This window comes from Chiloscyllium plagiosum, unplaced genomic scaffold (assembly GCF_037043375.1).
Source record: "Chiloscyllium plagiosum isolate Xiang-an unplaced genomic scaffold, Cpla_swu_hap1 HiC_scaffold_10, whole genome shotgun sequence".
NCBI classification, from domain to species: Eukaryota; Metazoa; Chordata; class Chondrichthyes; order Orectolobiformes; family Hemiscylliidae; genus Chiloscyllium; species Chiloscyllium plagiosum.
The window spans coordinates 6702587-6724909 of record NW_028270148.1 but is presented as its reverse complement, the minus strand read 5'-3'; the positions used below and the strand labels follow the sequence as shown (position 1 = coordinate 6724909).

The 22323-nt window shown below is 42.5% G+C and overlaps 1 protein-coding gene across 3 annotated transcripts in view; it reads left to right on the top strand.

Annotated features, from left to right (window-relative positions):
• The window catches only part of LOC122552572 (V-set domain-containing T-cell activation inhibitor 1-like), a 43310-nt gene that overhangs the window by 12039 nt on the left and 8948 nt on the right, over positions 1-22323 (top strand). The window contains exons 1-5 of one of the 3 annotated variants that reach the window (XM_087991045.1): positions 15631-15785; positions 18324-18394; positions 19783-20130; positions 21203-21487; positions 22109-22222. In XM_087991045.1, coding sequence (XP_087847171.1) covers positions 18325-18394; positions 19783-20130; positions 21203-21487; positions 22109-22200 — 795 coding nt within the window. In that variant the 5' untranslated portion in view covers positions 15631-15785; position 18324 and the 3' untranslated portion in view covers positions 22201-22222. Of the gene's footprint in view, positions 1-15630; positions 15786-17295; positions 17374-18323; positions 18395-19782; positions 20131-21202; positions 21488-22108; positions 22223-22323 lie in introns of those variants that run through there. The other 2 variants (XM_087991044.1, XM_043695278.2) reach the window with 2 other exon arrangements.

Genomic DNA, 22323 nt, shown 5'->3' with positions numbered 1-22323 from the left:
CTCTCCCACTATGTCAGCACATAAGTTTGGACTGGCTAGATGAATGTGGGGGATTTGGGAATGGGATAGGTTAATATACAGTGGGTTGTTTGCTCGAAAGGAGGTCAAAAATGTCACTCTTTTGCATGGTTCATTGTGCAGGGATAGAGGTGCCTGCAGGTTCATGTGCGTTGGTCTTTGGAAGTAGCAGGACTTATTGGGATAATAACTAACAAAGCTTTTGCAATCTTGGCCTTCATAATTGAAGGGATTGAGTCCAGAAGCAGGGAAGTTATACTGAACGCCTCTGAGCCTCTGCTTAGGTCACATCAAGAGCGTTGTGCTATTATTATTCTAGTCACCACACTTTGGGAAGGGTGCATGGGTCCCTGAAAGGCTTTGACAAGAATGGTTCCAGCATTGGATGAGGTTTTAGATGAAAGATCAAATTGGAAACATTGGAATTATTCTCCTTTTTTTTTGGAGTAAAGAAGATTGAGAGGAGTTTTTGAACAAGATGTAAAAAAAAATGACAGGCTTCAATGAAACACTAGTTCCTGTTAGTTCATGGTTCAAGGATTTAAGATCCTGGATAAGAGATTCAGGGGAATGTGATGAAGAATCAGTGAGTGGTTATGACCTGGAATGTGCTGCCATTGAGAAGCAGGGTCAACGAATGATTCTAAGAGGAAATTGGATTATACTTATGGAATAAATATTATTGCATAAAAGACAAAATTTGTAAAGGTTATAATAAATATTAATGGGAAAGCAGATGTAAGTAAATGCAAAATAATGCAGGTGCTAGAAATCTAAAACAAGCACAGAGAATGTTGGAGAAACTCAGCAGATCTGGCAGCATCTGTGGAATGAAAAACAAAGTTAATGTCTTGAGTCTGGTATGACTATTGTTAGGAAATGAAGAAATGAAGGTGTGTGGTCAAAACTGGAACACAATTCAAATACTTGGAGAGGGTTTTGTGGTAAAGAAATCATTGTGGAATCACAGTAAATTCTGCAATCTCGAAGCTTAAAGAATTATGCACTATGTCTGTGTGCAGAGATGTTAAGAATAGAATGCTCAAGACATGGTTCAGAGTCACTTGTTGTATGGACCTGAAATATGAACTTTCATAATGATGGACATCTAAAGAGTAGGATGTTGTGAAATGTGGTTCTGGGAAAGGATGGAGCAGGTTAGTTGGAGAGAACACAAGCACATTGAAGAACATGCCTAGAATGATGATGGAGGGGCAGGTCGTTCGTGATTATCATGAAGAGGCAATAAGGCTGGGTTGCCACATTCTAAACAGGAGAGCTTGCTGATGGATGTGATTGCCTACATCATCTAATCTCATTTCAATGAAAGAGAATGACGATATTAGACAACTTAGAATTGAAAATGAGAGATTCCTACAGGCCAACATAGAAATTGCTGGAAAAGCTCAGCAGGTCTGGCAGCATCTGTGGAGACCAATCCGGGTTAGTGTTTCTGGTTGAGTGACCCTTCCTTACAACTGCTATGAACAACTGACGAAGAAAGTGCAAGACCATGACATGTAGAAGAATGAGTAGGGGACCTGGATCACTACGAAAAATAAAGTGACTGCTTTTGGGAAACAGTTGATGGGTTGGGGTAAAATGGATAATGAGAATGACGAGAACGAGGGTAGGTCCGATCAAGGACAGCAGTGGGAGACTGTGTATTGAGTCGGAAGAGATAGGAGAGGTCTTGAATGAGTACTTTTCTTCAGTATTTACGCATGAGAGGAACCGTATTGTTGAAGAGGACAGTGTGAAACGGACTGGTAAGCTAGAGGAGATACTTGTTAGGAAGGAACATGTGTTGGACATTTTGAACAACTTGAGGATAGACAAGTCCCCCGGGCCTGACGGGATATATCCTAGGATTATGTGGGAAGCAAGAGAGGAAATTGTAGTACCGTTGGCAATGATCTTTTCGTCTTCACTGTCAATGGAGGTGGTACCAGGGAACTGGAGAGTGGCGAATGTTGTGCCCCTGTTCAAAAAAGGGAATAGGGATAACCCCGGGAATTACAGGCCAGTTAGTCTTACTTTGGTGGTGGGTAAAGTAATGGAAAGGGTACTGAGGGATAGGATTTATGAGTATCTGGAAAGACACTACTTGATTAGGGACAGCCAGCACGGATTTGTGAGGGGTAGGTCTTGCCTTACAAGTCTTATTGAATTCTTTGAGGAGGTGACCAAGCATGTGGATGAGTGTAGAGCAGTGGATGTAGTATACATGGATTTTAGTAAAGCATTTGATAAGGTTCCCCATGGTAGGCTTATGCGAAAAGTCAGGAGGCATGGGATAGAGGGAAATTTGGCCAATTGGATAGAAATCTGGCTAACCGGTCGAAGTCAGAGAGTGGTGGTAGATGGTAAATATTCAGCCTGGAGCCCAGTTACAAGTGGAGTTCCATAGGGATCAGTTCTGGGTCCTCTGCTGTTTGTAATTTTTATTAATGACTTGGAAGAGGGAGTCGAAGGGTGGGTCAGTAAATTTGCAGATGATACGAAGATTGGTGGAGTTGTGGATAGTGAGGAGGGCTGTTGTCGGCTGCAAAGGGACTTAGATATTATGCAGAGTTGGGCTGAGGAGTGGCAGATGGAGTTCAACCCTGCCAAGTGTGAAGTTGTACATTTTGGAAAGACAAATAAGAATGCAGAATACAGGGTTAATGGTAGGGTTCTTAGTGAGGTGGAGGAACAGTGGGATCTTGGGGTCTATGTTCATAGATCTCTGAAAGTTGCCACTCAGGTGGATAGAGCTTGTAAGAAGGCCTATGGTGTATTAGCGTTCATTAGCAGAGGGATTGAATTCAAGAGTCGTGAAGTGATGTTGCAGCTGTACAGGACTTTGCTTAGGCCACATTTGGAGTACTGTGTGCAGTTCTGGTCGCCTCACTTTAGGAAAGATGTGGAAGCTTTGGAGAGAGTGCAGAGAAGATTTACCAGGATGTTGCCTGGAATGGAGAATAGGTCGTACGAGGATAGGTTGAGAGTGCTAGGCCTTTTCTCATTGGAACGGCGAAGCATGAGGGGTGACTTGGTAGAGGTTTATAAGATGATCAGGGGAATAGATAGAGTAGACAGTCAGAAACTTTTTCCCCGGGTACAACAGAGTGTTACAAGGGGACATAAATTTAAGGTGAAGGGTGGAAGGTATAGGGGAGATGTCAGGGGTAGCTTCTTTACCCAGAGAGTGGTGGGGGCATGGAATGTGCTGCCTGTGGGAGTGGTAGAGTCAGAATCTTTGGTGACCTTTAACCGGCAATTGGATAGGTACATGGATGGGTGCTTAAGCTAGGACAAATGTTCGGCACAACATCGTGGGCCGAAGGGCCTGTTCTGTGCTGTATTGTTCTATGTTCTATGAGACTGATCAACAGAGAGCCAGCATGGATCTATGGACTGAATAAAATCTTCCTATGTTGTAATCTTTGTTTAATGCCATACAAAAAGGGATAATTGCAATGTTCTTTGAATCATACAGCACAGAAACAGGCTCTGCAGCCCAACTTGTTCATGCTGACTCGGCTTCCCAAACTGAACTCCTCCCGCTTACCTGTGTTTGGCCCTTTTCCCTTTCCTATCCAAGTGTCTTTTAACGTTGTAATTGTACCCACTTCTACCATTTCCTCTGGCATCCCATACATGCACTACTCTCGGTGCGGAAAAGGTTACCCCTCAGTTCCACTTTGACTCCCCTAACCTTGAGAAAAGACCTCGGCTGTTCACCTTATCTATGGTCTTTTGATTTTATCAACCTCTATAAGGCCACCCCATCACCCTCCGAATACTCCGGGGGGAAATAGTTCCAGCCTCTGATTCGTCAAACAAACTTGGTTATGTATACAGCATTTTGCATTTTATTTGTAATCATTGACGTTGTAAAATACTGCAAGTTGCTTTATCGGGCAAGGTTAAACAGCAAATTACAAAAAGAGATAGCAGGACTGGTGACCAAATGCTGAGGATGAGAGGTCAAGGTAAGGAGCAGTGTTAAGTGGAGGGAATGTGAGAGCTTAGGCCTGAGGCAGCTTAGGGCACGACTGCCGTCATCTCTTACTTTGAGGATGGAGTGTACTCAGATCCTGAGTTCCTGCCCGTGGGAAGGAGCGAGCAGGCAAGAGGCCAGTTTTAAACATTGTGAAATTTCTCCCTGATCGTTAAGGATACAAACATTGCTCTGTTTTGTTTCTGTTCTTTTGGATGGGTGCCCTGGCCACTACACCATCTGTAATCCAGTAACTCAGCAAGTATTAAATCTAGGATCGTTCTCCCCCAAACATCTCCATTCCTTTGCCATGGGCGGTTTTCTCTCTAATACTAACTTTGACTTTTACATTTCTTAGATGAAGTTAACTGTGAATCAAGCAGCTTTAAAACAACATAGCTCCCTGGAGGTATTTTTTTTAAATTTTACGTTTTGCAGCATTCCCATCTCCAGCGAATAAAGCTCCTTTTTAAAAAGGTGCCAAACAGCACATGATTAAATCTGAACCTGTTGGGCAAATGGGAGAAAGGAAAGTTTTACTTAGATGGGTTTGTTTTTGTTCTTGCCTGGTTACACTGAGATGCATGTAATGAAACATCTCTCTACAGATGGTGGGTTACTGTGGTTTGGTTAGGCAAGTGTGTTCTATGGTGTTATCTTGTTGTTCTGCTGTTCAATGTTTACAGTTTCCTTAGACCAGTCTTGCTGTTACACCAGAGGTTAGAGGGAGGGGAGGAAGTTCCGATGACGCTTGCTCTTTCTTGACTGGTGTTTTCAGAGAACTGAAATTGCTAGACAAAAGAGCCGGAGGTCTCATTAGTTTACCTTTCAGCATCCTGGCAGTGCAACAATTGATAGAATTGTTTGAAGGAGTATGGTTTAGCATTTTAAAAATTTGCTGGCATGTCACACGAGTACTAGATTTACGGGTTAATCTCTTAGGACTGCATGTGCATTTTACTGTGCTCTGAATAGATTGTTTTGTTTGGTGAGTGTTAGGCTATGCTTAAGGGCCAGCAATGATTATGCACTGACTTGTGATATTATTTTCATGCACTTTCAGTCCAGTTCATTGGTAAAAATCCTTTCCTGACTTGGATTATTTTCAGTTGAAGTCCTAAAGGTTTTTATGTCACTAAACTGTACATTTTGTCATGGTGATATGTGACTGTCGGTTCAGAGAAGCAGCTTTAACATGTTTCAGGAATTTGAACTCTTCTCGAGTATATGCAGAAGAGATCTTTCCACTGGCTGTGGCTCAGGACTCAGGGGATGGAACCACGGGATAAGGGGATTTTCATTTAAAACTGTGAGGAAAAGTAGGAATTTCTTCACTCGGAGGGTGGTGAATCTTTGGAATTCCCCACCCTCAGCGAGCTGTGGAATTTCAATTTGGTTCAGACAGAGATTGATAGATTTCTGGAGAGTAATGACATCAAGCAATATGGGAACAGTGCAGGAAAGTGGTGCTGATGTGATAACTGGCCATGATCATATTGAACAATAGACAGGCTCGATGGGCAGAAAGGTCTACTCAAATTTCTAAATTCTAGGTGGCTGCAAAGATGTGGTTGCCTTTTTTCCAATTGTCCTCAGGATGTGGCATCACTGATTTGAGATATTATTGTCATATGTACTGAGATACGGTGAAAAGGATTGTTTTGCAAGCTATCCAGACAAACTGTACCTTTATATAAGTACTTCAGAGTAACAGAACAGAATGGATATAATGCACCAAATGTTGTCCACCCATTAACCCGGCCTGCCCTTCTTGCTGCCTTGGGAAAGGTACATGTGACAACAGTAAATCAAATCAAATTGGAAATCTTCAAATGCCGCAGTCAATGCGCTGTAGGTAGACCAGCAATGCCCTTAGGAAGGGAGTTCCAGGATTTTGACCCAGCAACAGTGAAGGAACAGCGACATAATTCCAAGTCAGGGTGGTGAGTAGCTCAGAGAACTTGCAGGGGGTGGTGTTCCCATATACCTGCTGCCCTTGTCCTTCCACAGAGTTAAGCTGCATGCACCAATTTGAGATGATCATTTGTGAAATCTGAACTACCCTGCTGCATCACATTTTAGTAATTCCCAAATAAATATTTTGTTTTCTTTTACCATATATGCTCAAGTACTGGTTGATCTTGCGGATAAGTTGATTTGTGGCCAAAATTCCAAACTTTCTGTACTTGCAACCTTCTCACTGATGAATCAAACTTGTCCTGGTACAATCCTACATTGTAGAAATGGACAATTTCCTTTGAGGCGAACTGTTTAGCTCCTCAACACAGAATCACAACAATGTAATGGCACAGGAAGAGGCCATTTGGCCCATCATGCCTACGTGTTTTCAAATGAGTATCAATTTCCTTATACCCTTGGACACTGTTTCTATCCAAATAACCAGGCCTGTTATGTATGTGAATACATGAGACCAAGGCACCACCTGTAGGAGCAAGAGTAGGCCATTCTGGCCATCAAGTCTGCTGTGTCGTTCAATAAAATCAAAGTTGATCTGACAATCTTCACAATACTAATCTGGAGGAGCCCAATGACAACCACATAACCACAGCCATGAAAACCCATTCTGGTTCAGTAATGCCCTTACCTGGTCTGACCTAGGTGTGATTCCAGAACAGTGGCAATGTCTTAACGTCCTCTTGGCAATTACTGCTGGCCTGACCAGCGATCCTAAAGAATACAGAAACATGGTGAATGATGATGTCACAATGACAACAATGTTGATGATCTGTGATGCAACTCCAGAAACAGTTTGGGATGGTAGTGATTCTTCAGATGAAGAAAGTAGTTTTTCTTTAATGGATTTTTGGCACCTGTTTGGTGCATTGTTCTATTTCTACATTGTATATTGCTGTGGGGGAGAAAAACTGAAATTTGATTTTCACTTTTGTTTTGGAATTTGGTTAACTTCTCCACTTGAAAATTTTCTGTCCATCATGGAAGAACTTTTACTTCATTTGAAATATTTTGGTTTCTTTGTAGCTACTCTCAGGGGTGTATTGGTCTTGACCCTCAAACTTTACAATTCTTTTTCCTTTATTGATGGGTAGGTTGCTCAGTTTTATGTGAGCAACTCTATGATGGTGAGATAGACTCTTTCCATGCTGTAGGGATTTTGTTCAGCCCATTGAATCTGCACCAATGCTATCCTATCCCTGTCCTCTATCCTATCCCTGTAACCCTGCATTTTCCATAGCAAATCCACCTGACCAGTACAACGTTGGACTGTGGGAGGAAACCAGAGCACCCAGAGGCAACCCACACAGACCCAGGGAGAAGGTGCAGAGAGTTGCCTGAGGGTGTAATCGAGCCCGGGTCCTTGGTGCTGTGAGACAACAGTGCTAACGACTGAGCCACCCCCCCCTCCCCCTCCACCTAGAAAAATGGGGGAAGGTGGATTTGAACTGTCATAGAGATGTCCAGCATGGAAACAGACCCTTGCATGGATGGAGTTGCTTGTGCTTGGGTGATATTCTGCGCTATGTTGTGAACACGACTGATGAATCTGGCATTAGTACATGTCCTAACGGCTTGAGTGTACATGTCACGCCTCGGGTAGCAGCCTTCGAGAGGGATCCTATTTGACTCTTTCTTTTTTAGTCACTGCACCACGGATTTGTCTGTCGACTGTTCCAGTTCGTTGGTTATCTCGTTGGGTTCATTGTTGACACCTTGGGTTCGTGGAAGAATTCACGGAGCCTCGTTCTCCTGATGAATTCCTCTGTGTCTGTTAAGAGACCGATGGAGTCCATTCTGGGATTGGGGCAGAAGTTGAGCCCTCTGCTGAGAACTTCAATTTTGTCCAGTCAAAGGGTGTAGTTAGACACCCTTCGACCGGACGATGGATTTCCCTCTGATAGTACTGGTTTGGTGACTGCTGGTGGTGATGCTGAATTTCTCCAGTTTCCTCTTCTTAGTTATGTGCTTGATGTGCATGTGGATGGTGTAATTCCATTGCCTCATCTGCTTGGCAGTGTCTTGTAGCAGGTCCACTGTAGCACAAGCTGAGAATATGAACTCTATCTGGATTTTAAGCATGTGGTGTCTGCTGTAGAGCTGGCGTGTGAGATGATTGAGGACTGTGCGAGTCCACCCCATTCCAACACAGCACCTCCACATCATGACTCAAGATTCAGTCTTTGTAATACACATTCTATGAGTAAATACAATAGTTTTTGATTGGAATTTGTTTTTTTTTTGGTTTTGAAGTATGGAATCCACTGTCCATTATGTATTAACGGCACATATTATCTCTGTGTATTTTACAGTGGTGGTATTTGTTTAAAATCAGCTTTGTTTTTTTTACCAGTGCCATTTGTGAGATGGTGTTTGGTTGAATTGACTGTATCATCTGCGCAATGATCCCTGAACTGCTGAGCCTGTCCTGTTAAGGAATGCTGAGCATACAGAAATCGCCAAAGTAACATGTGCCCTTTTTCAGTGACTTTGTTCTCCTGGGTTGATCCTGTGATTGCATTTTCCACCTCCACCCACCCCTACCCCGGGGGGTATGAATGCTGATTCATTAGGCACATTGCCAACATCCAGCCCAAGACCTTCTGTACAGTGAAGTAGCCTACAAGGTGTCACAAAGCTTTTTTTTTTCTAAAAGCTGTTCCATGGCTCAAGGAGATTCAGTCCTTGATTTTTTTTTTCAGAGGGTAAATAAAGCAGGCTGGGCTCCAATCAGTCTGGTTTGGTACAGAGATGAAAAGGATATTGAGGGCTTTTTGTTTATATATAAACAGATGAGACTTCAGGCCAAAGTGGTCACATCTTAGAAGTGACCTGTATAATGAAAGGGGAGTGGTTAGTTCTCGAGCTGAGCAGTTTAATTCAGTTCAGAACTGGCTGGGAGTTCAACAGGTGAGCTGTGTGGAAGCTCTCTGTCCTGCCCTTCTAATTTCAACCTGCAAGCATCTAACTTTTTTTCTTGTACTGTGTTTTAAAGGGGGTTTGCTTATGGGACTGTTGTGTATATTCAGAACAGCATACTTAAGTCTAGTTTGGATATACTGAGTTCTGTAGAGGTCCTTTTATTCTGCTTTTCACATCTCATTTGTAATTATATGAATAAACTTTTTTCTATTTTAAAAATGGTAGTCAACCTTGCTAACTGACTCAAGGTAATTTTCACTGTACACTTAACAAAATAAATTACAAAGTCCTGGTCTGGTTTGCCTGTTCAAGAATGTTTTGAGTGGTCTGACCTAGTCCATAACCGATTGGGAGCTCTTGCGGGATTTTAAACAATGAGTGGTAGGTGCTCGTGTCTTTATTTCGGCTGTTGGTTTGGTTGGGTAGACAAAGCTTGGCATAGTAATGGCTTTCAGTCACTAAAAGTTTTCTGGAAGTGGATGCGGTGACTTTGGAAGTTTTGTAAAAGGTGAATAAGACCAAGCTGCAGGAATTAGCTGACCAGTTGGGATTTGACCTGCCTGCTTCTGTGAGGATAGGAGAGATAATTACAGCAGTTGCTCAGCATTTAAACTTGCTGGAGAAACCATCAGAATCTGGATATAGGTTTGCTCGCTGAGCTGGAAGGTTTGTTCTCAGATGTTTCATCACCATACTATGTAACATCATTAGTGAGCCTCCAGATGAAGCACTGGTGGCATGGCCTGCTTTCTATTTGTGTTTAGGTTTCCTTGGGTTGCTGATGTAATTTCCAGTGGTGATGTCATTTCCTATTTCGGGATTAGTGCTGCTGGAAGAGCGCAGCAGTTCAGGCAGCATCCGAGGAGCAGTAAACTCGACATTTCGGGCAAAAGCCCGTTGATTTTACTACTCCTCAGATGCTGCCTGAACTGCTGTGCTCTTCCAGCATCACTAATCCAGAATCTGGTTTCCAGCATCTGCAGTCATTGTTTTTACTGAGTCATTTCCTATGGTAATGTCATTGCCTTTTTTTTCTGGGGGGGGGGGGGGGGGTGGTAAATGGGATCCAAGTCAATGTGTTTGTTGATAGAGTTCTGGTTGGAATGCCATGCTTCTAGGAATTCTCATGCGTGTCTCTGTTTGGCTTGTCCTAGGATGGATGTGGTGTCCCAGTCAAAGTGGTATCCTTCCTCCTCTGTATGTAAGGATACTAGTGAGAGTGGGTCATGTCTGTTTCTGGCTAGTTGATGTTCATGTATCATGGTGACTAGATTGCTGTCTGTTTGTCCAATGTAGTGTTTGTTACAGTTCTTGCAAGGTATATTGTAAATGACATTAGTTTTGCTTGTCATCTGTTTAGGATATTGCGAGTTCATTTGGAAATCACCACCTGTACAGTGTATTCAAAAAGAACGGGTACCCAATGAACACAGTCCCTCGATTTGTTTTTGTTTTTGTTTTTTTTTTGTTCTCTCAGCAACAAACCCAAACAAGCAGACAGAACACGTCCAGAAACCTTAGCCTCTCTCCCCTACATCAAATACATCTTGGAAATGACTGCCAGGCTACTTAGACCCCTTGGCATCATGGTAGCCCACAAACCCATCAACACACTAAAACAGCAGATAATGAACTTTAAAGACTGTACAGACAACAAGTAAAACTAATGTCATTTACAGGATCCCTTGCAAGAACTGTAACAAATACTACATTGGACAAACCGGCGGAAAGATATGACCCATTTTCACTAGTATCCTTGTGAGTGGGTCACCAGGATATGCTTGAGGGGAACAAAGAAGTTAAAACGTCCAGTGTTTTCGTTGTAATAAAGTGGGCCACACAAAATCAGTGTTGGTGGGCTAGGAGAAAGCTAGATGTAGGAAAACTGGACAAGCCTGGAAGTTTTGTTGGACTAGTAACAAAAAATATAAGGAAAGTTAGACAACTGCCTCAGTGTTCAGAGGTTGATTTATTCACATAGGCCAGGAGCAATAGGTAAAGAGGTTACAATATTAAGGGACACAGGATCCTGTCAGTCTGTAATGCTGAAGGATTATGAGATACGTGCTGCTGAGGGACTATTGCAGGAAAGGTACTGGTAACAGGCATTCATGGTGACACAAAGTGCTCAATTATGTAAAGTGAGGTAAGAGAGTCTAGAGAAGAGTATTTTAGCCTGTGGTTTCCTCACACCTAAATGACCTCCAAGTGGTAGCTCATGCACCACTCTCAGCACTTCCTTTCTATGCCTTTTGATACAACTGTTTGAATTACAGCAGAAAGATGAGAAATTAAATCAGCTTAGCAGAGCTAAAGATACTGGCATGTTTAATCTATTTGCTCTTTTCTGTTCCACTTATCTGATCAAAAAAAGCCTCTGATAACACTGTCAGCTTCCTTATTTGTTCCTATTGTTCCCTCCTGCATCAGCTTGTGCCTCTGTGATCTTGTGATCACATATTCAGGGAAAATTCCTGAAAAAAAAAACTAGTCATTTCTTCAGTTGCTTGTGTCTCCACTGCCTTTTCAACTAGAGTAGGTAGCATGCCTAACGGTGAATCAGCTGTATCATTTGCAAGGACAAATTGTATTCCTGGAGCTAAGAGTTTGTCCAGTACTCCTACCACAAATCCTCACAAAAGACATTTACAGAGAAGGAAATTGAATGCATTCCTGTGTTTTATTACTTAACAAATTATGCCTTAATGAGGAAATGGAGACCATCACACGTTCGGGCAGAGATTCACCAAATTGTTTTGCCAGTAAGGTAGAGAAAGGAGATGTTGCGAGTGATGCATGACCTACCACTAGGGGGTCATTTAGGAGTGAGGAAAATGCAGACTAAAATACAAAGACTTTTTTACCAGCCTTGACTACATAAGGATGTAGTTGAATTTTGCCAGACATGTCATACATGGCAGCTAATTGGAATACCGCACACAATAATAAACCCTGCACCTTTCGTACCTATTCCAGCATTTGAGGATCTTTTTCGCAAGCGTCTTGATTGATTGCATAGTCCCCTACCTCAAACAAAAAGTGGGAATGAGTGTTTATTAACAATAATGGATGTGTCAACTAGATTTCTAGAGGCAATCACTTTATGTAACATCACAGCTAAAAGGGTTGTAGAAGAATTACTTAAATGTTTTACTAGATACAAACTGCCAATAGAGAACCCAGTCAGATAAAAGATTTGAACTTCACATCCAAGCTATTCAAGGAGGAAATGAATAACTTGGGAATAAAGCCATTCAAATCTACTCTGTATCATCTGGAATCACAGGGTACACTAGAGAGATGGCATCAAACACTGAAGACCATGTTGGGGGCTTATGGTCCAGATTATCCAGATGATTGAGGTAAGGGAATTCCTTCTTACTTTTTGTGATCAGAGGTGCATTGAATGAATTGACCAAATTCAGTCCATTTGAATTAATTATTGGGCATGAAGTAAGAGGATAATTAAAATTGATTAAGGAGAAATTAATCATTCAGAGACCACCCATTTGGACTGTCATTTTAGGTAACGATTAAATAGAGCTAGTGAGTTGGCTGGACAGCATTTAAAAGTATCACAGCATAAAATGAAACAAGCGGGTATTGGTGTTCCTTCCAGTAACAGGTGAGCCTTTAAAAGCAAGGTTTAGTAGACCTTATAAAATTGAGAAGAAATTGAGGTGAACTACTTACTAAAGACTTGCGACAGGAAGAAATCTGTGTGTCATGTGAATACGCTCAAGGTATTTTGATAAGGAAGGAAAGCAAGAGGAGAAGGAAGAACCAAGTTCAGAGGATTCTGAATTGGACATTCCTCAAATCAAATTGGACAATGAGGAAGTTGTCAAAAATTGGGATAAATTGAGTTCCCTTCCACAAGAAAGTTGAAATGACCTGAAAGAACTTATACTGTCAGATGGGGAGATATGCAGAAATAAACTGGGAAGTACTAACCTAATTGTGCATGATGTATGTGTAGGAGATGCTGTTCCGATTAAGCAACATCCTATTGGCATAATGCTCTAAAGTTGGCACAGGTTCAGAAGGAAATATAGCGCCTGCTTCAGAATGGCATAATCAAAGTGAGTTAGTGACTGGAGCTCACCCATAAGCCAGTTGGTACCCAACGGTTATGTGTGGACTATCACAAAGTCAACGCTGTTACAAAGACTGATGCATATCCAATTCCACGATTGGAGGACTGTATCCAAAAAGTGGGACAAACAACTTACATTTCTAAGTTGGACTTGCTCAGAAGTTACTGGCAAGTACCTATGTCAGAGAGAGCAAAGGTGATTTCGACTTTCATAACAGCAAATGGACTGTATCAATTCAAAGTCATGCCGTTTGGTATGAAAAATGCTCCAGCCACATTTGAGAGACTGACTAATAAGGTCATTGCCGGATTACCCAACTGTGTGGTGTATATTGATGACCTGGTGATTTTTAGTCACTCATGGAAGGAATATTTACAGCAATTATCGGACTTGGTCAATCGACTTCAGAAGGTGGTAAATGTGGCTAAAAGTGAATTTGCCAAAGCCCAAGTCACCTTCCTGGGCCATGTTATTGGGCATGGAAAATGGCCCCACGGAATGTAAAAATGAAAGTAATTGGGGAATTATCCACACTGCCGACGGAAAAAGCAGTACTACGGTTCCTGGGATTGAGTGGATTTTCCCAAAGATTTGTGCCAAACTTCAGCAGTGTGGCTGCTCCTCTTACCGAATGGTTAAAAAAGGGCAAAAACTTTCAGTGGACAGCGGACTGTCAAAAGGCATTTGACAGCTGAAAACTGTGTTAACCAGTATTAGCCATGCTGGGTTACATGAAGTCTTTCAAGGTGGCTATCGATGCCAGTGATGTGGGTGTCAGTGTGGTGCTCCTGCAGGAGGATGACAAGAGGATAGAAAGACCCATTGGGTATTTTTCCAGGAAGTTGAACGTTCATCAACAGAAATGTACACCAGTCAAGAAAGAGACTACGTGTGGTGTTGCCATTACAACATTTAGTGTTTATATTACCCACAATGCATCTGAGACAATCGTATATACTGATCATAACCTACTGACATTTTGTGGAAAAATTCAAGGACAAAAATGCCAGTGTGTTCAGATTGAGCTTGTTGTTGCAGCCATTCAGTTTGACAACTGTGCATGTGGCAGGTCGTGAAAACGTGATTATCGATGCGTTATCGAGACTCTAATGAGATATGGAGGCATTCAGTGGTGGGTGTACCGTGGCCTGAATTTGCATGCGGTTGTGCATGTTTGCATGTTTACAGTTAGTATAGTGTATATGTGTGTTGCGACTACTAACCAGGTTTTTGAAGGGTTAACAATGAAACCATATTTTGGTATTGATTGTTCTTTTTCTTTTGAGGGGGGGAGATGTCACATGCTGGGTTTTGATCAGTCTGGTTTGGTATAGAGATTAAAGGGATTGAGAGGCCTTTTTGCATATATGTAAACAGATGAGACTTCAGGCCAAAGTGGTCATGTTTTAGAAGTGACCCATATAATGAAAGGGGTGTGGTCAGCTCTCTATCTTAGATTAAAGTGGTGGTGGAAATGCACAGCAGGTCAGGGAGCATCCGAGGAGCAGGAAAATTGACGTTTCAGGAAGGGGCCATTTCCTGATGAAGGGCTCCTGCCCAAAACATCGATTTTCCTGCTCCTCTGATGCTGCCCGACCTGCTGTGCATTTCCACCACCACTCTAACCTTGACTCTAGTCTCCAGCATCTGCAGTCCTCACTTTCGCCTCGCTCTCTAGCTTAGCTGCGCAGCTTAATTCAGTTCAGAACTGGTTGGGAGTTCAATAGTGAACTGTGTGGAAACACTCTCTCCTGCCTTCTAACTTCAACCTGTAAGCATCTGACCCTTTTTTGTACTGTGTATTAAAAGGGGTTTGCTTATTGGGACTGTTGTGTATTGTTGTGTAAATTCGGAACAGCATACTTAAGTCTAATTTGGATAGACTGAGATCTGTAGGGGTTCTTTACTCTGTTCTTCGTGCTTCGTTGTGTAATTTTGTGAATAAATTTTTTTTTGTCGGTTTTAAACCTTGCTAACTCACCCTCTGGGTAATTTTTACTGTACACTTACCGAAACAAATTGCAAAGTTGTGGTCTGGGGCTGCCTGCTTAAGAATGTTTTTGAGTGGTCTGGTCTAGTCCATAGCAAAGGACCAGTGCAAGTGAGGTATGAAGACATTGAACTTTGAGCCAACATTGGCTGTCACTTTTTTTGGATTTTGACATTTAGAAGGGGATTGGAAGAGGTGGGCAGAAATGTAACCAGAGACTCCCGTGCCACAGGGGCTGCTGTGGAACTCCAGGCAATGTTTACCAGAGTGGAGCAGCACAATGCAACCCATCCTTTTCCCAGATTGTTAGTGTGCCAGGAGAAACCATCAGTGAGTGGCATGTTTGTACACTTCCATTTGCACTCCTGTTTCTATCTGATCTGTTGAATTACACATATCAAGAGAGAATTACATATGTCAAGAGTAATTAAAATATCTGCAATCCAGGGACGCATGCCATCACACAGAGCAATTTGAAACTGTGAAGTTTTTTTTCCACCTAGTAGTCTTCTGATGCTGGGGATCAATTAGGTGTTCCAAAACTGAGAGCTATGATTTTGGTTGGGTAGAGGTACAGGTGTCAAATTTCTTTTTCAGTGCCTCTCAATGTTCTTGAAGACTTTGTTTTTCATTTTCAGGAACTACTTTCCATTTCACGTTAGAAAGTGGACACGTTTTGTTGAAGATTCTCATTTTCCTTCCATTAAGCCAATTCACAAGAATACAAAAGTAATGGGAAAACAATGCTGTATGAGAGAAGAGTGCTGGTTGGTTGACTCAAGTAGAGGTGTAGTTACAGGTGTGTATCAGTTAACATTTTTAGAGGGTGTAGATGGATTCTTGTTCGGTAAGGGATCAACGATTCATCAGGGACAGAAGGAATGTGGAATTCGGAACACAAGTTCAGCCAGGACCTTAATGAATGGAGATGTGGGCTTGAAGGGCCAAAGGGCATATCTCTCTCCCTAATTTGAATGTTTATGATGATCATGTCACCCACGAGATGTGAGGTACATGATACAATGAGTTGGTCTCAGAGAGAGAGAGATTGGAAGAGGTTGTGGGACTGATATAGAACTTGAGCACCAGTCTGAAACAAAATAAAGAATTGTGGATGCTGGGGATCTGAAACAAAAACAGAAATTGCTGGGAATCTTGCCAGGTCTAGCAGCATCTGTGAAGTGAGAAAAATCGAGTTAACATTGACACTGGTGACAGTTTCGCTGGCATTATGAATCATTGACAAATAAATACCAGTTGCGCCAGGGAATCCAATATTTATCATTGCAAAAGATGCTCAGATATGAAAAGTCTTGACCAATAATGAATAGTTAATGATTAACTGGTAATGAGACAAGTTGGCTTGTGGACTGGAATAACTATTAACCAAGCAGCACTCTCCTCTCATTGTGTAAACACTCTTGTGAATTGCTCTGATCAGTGCCCGAGGGAAAGTTTCAACAATTTTTTTTCGCAATACTTAAGTCTATACTACCAAGTGTACTTGGTGTATTAAGTATTTTAGCCTCACATAGAAGCTGAGTTAGAAGAATTCAACAATATTCTCAATAATTATCATCATCATACCATCAAACATACAGCTACAACTGACCAGGAAAGTATATGAAACAGGCAGAAGGTAGCAACAAAAGTTAAATCTGACACTCTGTTTAAAAAGCCATTGCAATAAACATGTTCTCCATTTACTGTCAAAGTCAGAGCTAAATGATGATGGATTTCAGGACTAGGAGCATATTTTAAGGTGAAAGGAGAGAGATTTTTAAAAAGGGCATGAGAGAGTGGTTTGTTTGTGGAATGAACTTCCAGAGGAAGTGATGGATGTGGGTACAGTTACAATGTTTAAGAGACATTCGGGTAAGTACATGAATAAGAAATGTTTGGAGGGATATGGGCCAAGTGCAGGCAGGTGGGACTAGTTTAGTTTTGGATTGTGGTTGGCATGGATTGGTTGGACTGAAGGGTCTGTATGTGCTGTACAATTCTGATATTCATAGTTTCTGTGATGCTTTGAGATGTGACAGGACAGAAATCGAAATGTTGCACAGTTTTATTTAGTTGACAACATTCATCACAGTAGTGTCTACTGGTTACTTTGCTGTAAGGTTAAAACCCCCTCTTGCCTCGTTTTCAGCCTCACTCCCTGGACCCAGCCTCCTTGTCTCATTATTGGACCAGACTCTGCACCTTGTACCTAAGCATCATTTGCAAAGTCAAATATTGTGTCTGATGTTTACCTGTTTAATGATTCATAATGCTAGTCAAAGTCTCAGACTGCCACTCAGGCTCTGTACCTATTGCATATGGACACACTCTTTCAATCTCTGTCTCTCTCTGACTCACTTACTGTGCTGCACACCTTGAATCATGTGGGTGATCTTGAATATTTTTCAAAAAATTAACTGTTACTTTTTTTTTGTAATATTTGCTGTTTAATTGTGTTTGACTTCATGAGTTTTCAGAGTTTTTTTTTATCGTTTTCCATTATTTAATTTGTATGGAGGCGTGTTCCTGAACAGGATTAGCTACTGATAACCTCTGAGTTTTGATTTGGTGACCACTGGTGTCTGGAACTGAGTAATTTCTAATAAACAGGTGTGAGCTCATTATCCAGTCTGTGATGAACTGATTTATCTGAGCTGAGTTGTCCTCTTGCCTCCTGAAAGTACAGATTGTTTATGTCCACAGACAGAGTCCTTGTGTGCTTAAACTCATTGCTTTCAATGAAGAGACAAATGCTTTCTGGTTCCAGTAACTATGCATGTTATTGCAAACATCATCATGGACAGTCATTGGTCCAGTCAGCTAGTGTGGGTCCTCTGTCTGGGACTAGTCCATGCCACAATAGGACGTGGTTAATTTTTTCACTTTTGGGATTAGTAATGTCACAGGCACAGGTTGGTATTCCTTACCTGTCCCTCATTTATGTTAAGGAACTAATGGTAGGTCACCACCTTCATACTTCTGGAAGTGTTATGCAATTGAGACTCCTTCCATAGAGGGGACGGTAAAGTGGAAATGGTTACTGCAAGGAAATATCAAGGCTGGTTGAGAAATGGGATTGCCAGGAGGCTGGGAGAACCTAAAATTAAATTAATTTAGTCTATGCCATTATATGAGAAATTGGTCTGTTTTAGTTTGCACCACCATCTGTCCCCCTGTCGTCTATTTAATGAAAATGATTCTTGCTCCTTTCTGCTAGGGACCCTCAAAAGGAGAACGGAACTCTCTCTGTAGCTGGAGAAGGAACGCTAGTCTCATGGTGACTCTGAACAAATATTTTCTGTTGTTTCGATAACTGTTTGTCTCTTTTTAACAGAATGAGTCGTCTCTTTGTTTTACTCGTTGCTTTAATCATAAAGCTGGCAGCTGCTCAGGGCTTTTCAGATGGTGAGTGTGGGGCTTTGTTTGTCCATCTGACTATAGCTTTAATTATCTGTGTCTGTCTGTCTGTCTGTCTGCCACTCCACAGCCCTTCTCCTCCCCCCCAACCCTGGCTATTTCATTCCTTCTTGGATGATTCATCAGGTTTGATGCATCTTGCTAAGTCTCCAGTGCGATAGGTTCTGAGATGGCTCATCATTCAATGACTGGAGGGTTTGAGCTGTAGCCAAGTAGGCTGCAGCTCTTCACCCTGGAGGCTGAAGGGTGACTTTATCGAGGTTCATAAAGTCATGAGGGGCATGGCTAGAGTGAAAGCTAAGGGCTCTTTTTTTCTCTCCACAGGGTAGAAGAATCCAAAACTAGCAGGCATAGGTTTAAGTTGAGGGGAAAGATTTAAAAGGGGTAATGTTTTCAAGCAGAAGGTGGTACGTGTGTGGAATGAGCTGCCAGAGGAAGTGGAGGAGGCTGGTACAATTGCAACATTTTAAGAGGCATCTGGATGGGTATATGAATCGAAAGGGTTTAGAGGGATATGGGCGGCACGGTGGCACAGTGGTTAGCACTGCTGCCTCACAGCGCCAGAGACCCGGGTTCAATTCCCGCCTCAGGCAACTGTCTGTGTGGAGTTTGCACATTCTCCTCATGTCTGCGTGGGTTTCCTCTGGGTGCTCCGGTTTCCTCCCACAGACCAAAATTGTGCAGGTTAGGTGAATTGTCCATGCTAAATTGCCCATAGTGTTAGGTGCAGGGGTAAATGTAGGGGAATGGGTCTGGGTGGGTGCGCTTCAGTGGGTCGGTGTGGACTTGTTGGGCCAAAGGGCCTGTTTCCACACTGTAAGTAATCTAATCTAAATGTTGACAAATGGGACTAGGTAAAATTGGGATATCTGGATGAGTTAGACCAAAGGGTCTGTGTGCTGTGATGCTGCTTAAAGAGGCTGAGTAGGTAGGATGCTTGAAGGGTAATATGTTTTACCCGATGCCGCAACTTTGTCTCTAACTTCCGAAAGTTGCTTCTCAGAGAAGCCTTCTCCATTTTGATCGATCATGAGCCAGGGACTCTGAAGTCCATGAGGATGGTTGAGCTCTCCCTAAACTGGTTCTGCTATCTAGGCGATCTTCTGCAATGACTAAACTCTGTATACAGCACCTGCTTAGGGAGTCTGATCTCTTGCGTACCAAATCAATTAGATTGTCCAAATTGCAATTCTATAGGACACCAGGATCTCTACTGATGTTAATTCAGCTCCCTCACACTCTCTCTCTGTAATCCCTCTGCCCCCAGTGCCCTGAGTTTCTGATTGTATTTCTACTGATGTTAATCCAGTTCCCTCACACTTGTCAGTATCTCAGTGAGAACAGTGCAGTGATCCCCTGTTCCATGTTTGTTGCAGGTGGTTTGAAGATTAAATGTGTGGAGAATCAAATCACTGTCAAATTTGGAGAAGACCTTGTTATCCCCTGCTGCCTTCATTTTGTGAATGAACCCAGTGCCATTGCTTTCACTTGGATGAAGATGGAAACTATGGGAATTATCTACAATTACACAATGAGCCACAGCAGCCTGGAGGAGCAAGAACCCAGCTACCAAGACAGAGTTGATGTCTTTGGCAACGAGATTCCGAAAGGGAATGTGTCCCTGAGATTGAGGAATGTGACAATCTCTGACTCTGGTACCTACAAGCTCTCAGTTGCTACCCAATCCCAAAGTACTGAGACGATGGTTGCCGTGGGAGTAAGAGGTAGGGAGCAGTGAAATTTATTGTACGCACTGGCCTGAATCTCAATGGTACGTTGACACTTGACCAGTCTAACAACTCAGTCTGTGACTCGTACTGAATTTCCCTGTTAATATCTTTAAGACTTTAATCACATCCTTCTTTAACCTTCCAAATCGTAGAGAAAAAAGACCTAATTTGAATAATCTCCATTCAAACATAACCCCTGAAGCGCAGATATCATTCTTGTGAACAAGCATTGTACTCCCTCCAAGGCCAGTATACTCCTGAGGTGTGGGGTCCAGATCTGCTCACATTACTCCCAGTGGGATCTAACCAGGTTTTATGTAACTGCAATGTAAATTGTGTATCCTTACACTCCAGTTCACTCAAAGGCCAGCATTCCATTAGCTTGTTTGATTATTTTCTGCTGTTTATGACATTTTAAAGTTTTTTGCACCTGACCCCCCCAAGTCTGTTTAGACAACCTCTTAATATTTTACTTCATACTATTTAGAAAGTATCCTGATCTATTCTTTTTCAGTCCAAAATGATATCCTCAACTTGCTTACATTAGCTGAATAGAGGCTGTGTGATAATAAAGCAGTAAATAGGAATCGAGAAGAGAGTGGCCTCCCTACAGACCTCCACTCTTTGACTATAACAAAAAAACCTAACTTTTGACACCTACAGAAGCAATTTAATGGTTTGGCTCCGTTCGCAAGTGTCAATTAGAATCAAATAAGCATGATTACAAATTGGAAAATTAGGAATAAGATCTAGGAAACATTCCAGTGTAATACCGAGGGAGTGCCGCACTGTCAGAAGCTGGGCACTGAGGGCTTTGAAAGATGGTGCCAGTGCTAAAGATGTCAGGGGTATTTATATTTTAAAGGTCACAAGGACGTGATCTCAGAGTCACCACAGAATAGTGGCCATGTCCAAGCTTGAGACAGGGTAGAGAATGTTCGGAGGTGTTGAAGCACTGTTAAGGGGCCCCTGGGGTTTGGATGGGCCATAATTAAAAGGATCACTTGGCACGGAGCCACCATGTGAAACAGAAGAAACATGATGGATGTTTTCTCTTCCCTCACAGCTGTAGGTGCACAGCCGGTCATCCACTCATATATTTCTGATCAGGGCTACTCCAAACTGGTGTGCGAGTCATCCGGATGGTTCCCAGCGCCGACTGTGATCTGGGAGAATGGCCTGGGGGTACAGCTCACACAGTACGCGCACACAGAGACAATCAATGGCACCGGTGGGATCCTCCACATGAGGAGCACAATTGGACTAGACCATGGGCCGATCAGCAATTACACCTGCACCATGATTGACCAGCACCTGAATGAGGCCGTCTCGTTTGTGTTTGTTGTTCTGAGTGAGTATGGAACCTGAGATGGTAAAACTAAAGGCATGTCCGAGAAGCTGCAATAAGAAGATCAGAACTCAGAGCAGGAGTAGGCCATTCAGCCCCTTGAGCTTGTCCCACCATTCCTAGCTTCTGACCTGATCTTGAAGCCACTGTACTTATATGGCTAGCCCATTTCAGACTCTGGCTAATAAAACACACTAAGATTTTGACAGTGGAAGAGTCAGTGAAGGTAAAGCCATTGAATGTAGTCATTAGACTGTCTGTCTGTCTGTCTGTCTGTCTGTCTGTCTCTGTCGCTTATTGGAGATGGTCATTGCCTGGTTTAATTGCACTCTGTCTGACTGCCTGGCTGATTCTCATTTAATGTTGAAAAGTGTGTCGCTGGAAAAGCACAGCCGGTCAGGCAGCATCCGAGGAGCAGGAGAGTCGAAGTTTTGAAGAAGACCTCATGCTCAAAACATCGACTCTCCTGCTCCTCGGATGATGTCTGACCGGCTGTGCTTTTCCAGCACCACACTTTTTGACTCTGATCTCAGCATCTGCAGTCCTCGCCTACTCCCGATTCTGATTAATCATGAACTAACATGAGATTACTTTCCTCCACTTCCTGCCCCTGTTCTCTCCCAGTTGCAGGATCGCCTTGGAATATCGTGGTTGGCACGGCTGGGACCATTGTTTTCTCTGTGATTTTGGCTGTTTCTGTTTACTGGAGTTGGTAGCAGGATAGAAAAGCAGCATAGGGTAGGTGCCATGCATATTTCAACCTCTATCAGTCAGCTGTCCAGTTACATGCAGTCATTTCGTAGCAGCCAGATGAGGCCATTCAGCCCCTCAATTGCATT